This window comes from Dioscorea cayenensis, chromosome 12 (assembly GCF_009730915.1).
Source record: "Dioscorea cayenensis subsp. rotundata cultivar TDr96_F1 chromosome 12, TDr96_F1_v2_PseudoChromosome.rev07_lg8_w22 25.fasta, whole genome shotgun sequence".
NCBI classification, from domain to species: domain Eukaryota; kingdom Viridiplantae; phylum Streptophyta; class Magnoliopsida; order Dioscoreales; family Dioscoreaceae; genus Dioscorea; species Dioscorea cayenensis.
The window spans coordinates 21397982-21401682 of NC_052482.1; the positions used below are offsets into that span (position 1 = coordinate 21397982).

Consider the following 3701-nt stretch of genomic DNA (forward strand, 5'->3'; position numbering starts at 1 on the left):
CTATTTTTGAAATCTGGTAATATACATCAAAACCAATATTACTCCAAGCATGCGCTCGCCATAACTTGATATTTAGCTCGCTTTTGCTGAAGATCCAGAGAAGATGGCTTGGTTCTTGGACTTCCATAGAATGAATAAATCTCTAAGGAAAATGTAATATCATGTGACTAGCTGTTTTATGGCACAAAAGCTCCACAATCTAAATAACAAAAGGCTTTCAAAGCAAGACTGGTGGCGGAAAATTCTCTACAGCTATGTCACTTTCTTGTTTTTCGGCTTTTAGCGTTTTTTGGTTTTCACTTCTGGTGGTGTTTTGTTTTGTTCCTGATTTCACTCCCAGTGGATTGTTCCGGTCATCTGTTGTTTGTGTCGTTTTTATTGCTTTTGTTTGTTTTTTTTAGCTTTTCTCATTGTATCCTATTTTTTTTCTTAATGCATTGTGGTTTATCCATTTAAAAAAAAAAATCCCAAATAACAGAAGAGCTAGCGTAACTATTACTAATTTACTTGTTTCCGAACGGGCATTAATTCCTAAGGATAAAGTGAATTTTTTTGGGCATAGGGGCGGCTAGCATCCAACATTAATTTCTTGAATACACGATTACATTAATGATAATTTGAGATTCTGAAGCACCTGGAACATAGTTTGAGGCGACACAAACATATATTATGAACGGTGGGTTAATTCTATTTTGCACGCCCAAGCAAGGACAAATTTATACACAGGCAGTCAAAAGCCAAAAAGAACTTACAACAGACCCACCGTTCTTACTTCGACGAGTGCGCAGGAAGGATGGCATGTTGACAAATACACACCAAATTTATATACAGGAAGTTTATTAAAAGCCAAAAGAAACATACAACAGCTGACCCTCCGTACGTTCTTACTTGGAGGAGTGCACAGGAAGGATGGCATGCTGCGAGACATACTGCATAAAGTGGTGATCATCCAACAGAGCCGTCATGGTCTCCGGCGCAAGACATACCTCGAGGTCCACGCTACCATCTCTGTCCCTGCCAGGGAATGCGGATATCTTGCCGTCAAATTTGTTTGCCCGACCACTCCGTGCAGCCAATGGTCGACCCCATCCAAAGTCATTGTCGTACATGGGGAACCTGGGGGAGCTGCCCATCGTGATTCCAGCGCCATCTGGGTTCCCCAAGGGGAAGCACCGAGGTGCAACCTCCCACTCCGCCACAGCTTTCCTCACTTGCTCGCTGTTATAAGCCAACACATTGCGGTGCAGCAACCCAGCGACCCAACGAAGATCTTTGGCCGCAACTTGCCCCACTGAGGCCGTCGTGGGGATGCTTTGGATCGCATTACCAAAGTAGTATGTATCTACGGGTGGCACCAACCTATGTCGGCAGTTGACCGCCATCCTGAATGTTGTCGTGGCCTCACTCGAGAGATGTTTGACCCGTGCACGCGTCACGGATATCCACAGCTGCGCACAGAGAGATTGGAAGGACGATATCTCATCTGCCTTCCGATCATGCGTCTGTTTCCCATAAATCTCATCCATGGAGCCACTGACGGCTTGCTGTTTGGAAGGAGAGAGATTTGCCCTGTCTTTCAACTGCAGAATGGCCTCTCGGGTGAAATGGAAGATGCGCTCGCGTATGGGATCATCGACGGGGAATGTTGGTTTGGGGACTGCACCATCCGGAAAATCAAGCACTGCTTTAGAATCGCCAAAATAATTCCGGCGAAAGTCTGGCTGGAGGGAGACCTTTGGACCGCCGGTGCGGCATAGCTCGGCCCATGCATTAAAGAAGTTCCAAAAAGAAGTGCCGTCAACAAGGGCGTGGTTGACGGTGCAACCAATGAATACAGCACCGTCCCCGAGTTCAGTGATCTGGAAGGCGGCTAGAGGTTGGATGTGACCCTCATAGCTAAGACACCCGTCGAGCGCAAAGAACTCCTTAAAGACAGGAGTGGTATCAGAACAGGCCGGGAGGACGCCACTAGTTGTGAAGCTGGGAGCGATGGCGTGGATCAAGTCCGCGCCAGCGTCGTTGCAAGAGATGAAGATACGCCCGTCGGGACGGGTTGTCAGACGACCGGCGAGGGCGGGGAAGATGGAGAGGGCGCGGGAGAGGGACTGTGTGAGGAGGGAGAGGAAGGGGAAGGGAGGCTGTGGGAAGATGAGGCCCTTCTGGATGTAATGGCAGGAAAGCATGGGAAGGTCCGAGACAGAGAGCTTGAGGTCGGCCATGTTAGATCTCCTGTCAGGATAAACGGTGGACTTGGATAGGATGGTAACAGTTGAGGAAGAAGTCGGAGAGCGGGATGAGCGAGACGGAGTCATTTCCTCCGACTTTGTTTTAGTATATATATCTAGAGATTTCAAAGGAGGCAATTTGCCTACTCTGACTCTGAGACTGAGAGCGTGCTCTGGCTGTTGCGCATTGGTATTGCCGTATTGGGGTATGTGGATTAACCAGCGGTGCTATCTATATATAGACATATGAGCAAGGGATGGGTTGGATTCCAAGAGGGCCAGCTGGAGGGCCTTGAAGCATTTTTTTTTTGCCATTTTTCCACCAAAAAAAAACAGCCCTTGATTCCATCAGTAAAGTATAAGTTCACATCCCAGCCCTCCAGATTCTCTGCTATGTTCAATTATTCAACCATGACCAAACAAATTAAATATACCTGCTTAATTAGAAATTTGGAAGAGATAATTAGGCTCTTATTTCCACCTCTGGGCGTCTGGCTTCCAAGCCTTGTTGGATTAGATGGGACCTAAGCAACACACGAGAGCAATAATAAGGGCCTTTTTGTTAGTTATTTGTTCCCCCCTCTCTGTGTACATGCATAATTTAACGCTCTTTTCTCCAAGAATCTTTAACTGTCTCTTATCTCACCTGCAGTTTTTCTATTAATGTATTGCCACATTATCTAATAGCTTCATCCATTCATCAAACATTATACAGGGGGGAAGGACGAAAGCATATAAACACTGATATATTCTAGGCGGGGCCAGGCGGCCTTATATATATATAATAGGTAGCAGCTTCATCATTTGATGAATAATGGTCTCCTGGTGGAGCATATTAACCGCTATTCACAGAATTATTCCAACAGATGTTGCAAGTTGCAACAGTACCTCTGAGTAAGCTAGGTCAATGCTCGTGCTTTATCAAATGAGGGTGATCTGCACTTAGGCACTTCCTGTCCATTTTCCTACAGCGCCAACCATTATTATTATTTCATGCAAGACTGATGAAGGAGAAGATAAGATAAAAATATTATAGCTAAGATGCAAGTTTCTTTGTTTTCATTTTTTTTTTTTTAGCTAGTAACACCATCTATAATATGTATTATTATCGGCCACCCAACCATAATTTCACTTTCACATGAATATCAAAGCGAGACCAAGAATAAGGAATCGTCATCAACTTCATCACTGCCTTTTGCCAGGTTCATCTCACCTGTCCAGGGAAGAAATTGGAGATAATGTAAAGCAACACCTTCAATCATTGATTCAAAAAGTTTGGCAGTACTTGATGAACGAGAAAGTTGCCAATATCTTCAAGGGAGCATTTGGTACACGCTCATGAATATGGATCATCAGGAATGTAGATTTCTACGATAAGTATTTCATTCTCTTATTCGATTTATAGAAAATACTTATGAGAATACATTAATAATTAAGATTGTCAAATTCGGCCCGATAATTGACTCAATTAAACCA

At 44.4% G+C, this 3701-nt stretch overlaps 1 protein-coding gene across 1 annotated transcript; it reads right to left on the minus strand.

Moving 5' to 3' along the window:
* Window positions 1-607: 607 nt before the first annotated feature.
* Window positions 608-2426, minus strand: LOC120273376 (uncharacterized acetyltransferase At3g50280-like). The gene has a single exon (XM_039280002.1). The coding sequence runs from the start codon at window positions 2310-2312 to the stop codon at window positions 885-887; it is 1428 nt and encodes a 475-aa protein (XP_039135936.1). The 5' UTR covers window positions 2313-2426; the 3' UTR covers window positions 608-884.
* Between the last annotated feature and the right edge of the window lie 1275 nt (window positions 2427-3701).

Coding starts and splice junctions, on each gene's coding strand:
- LOC120273376 (XM_039280002.1), bottom strand. CDS start 2,312: ATGACTCCGTCTCGCTCATCCCGCTCTCCGACTTCTTCCTCAACTGTT.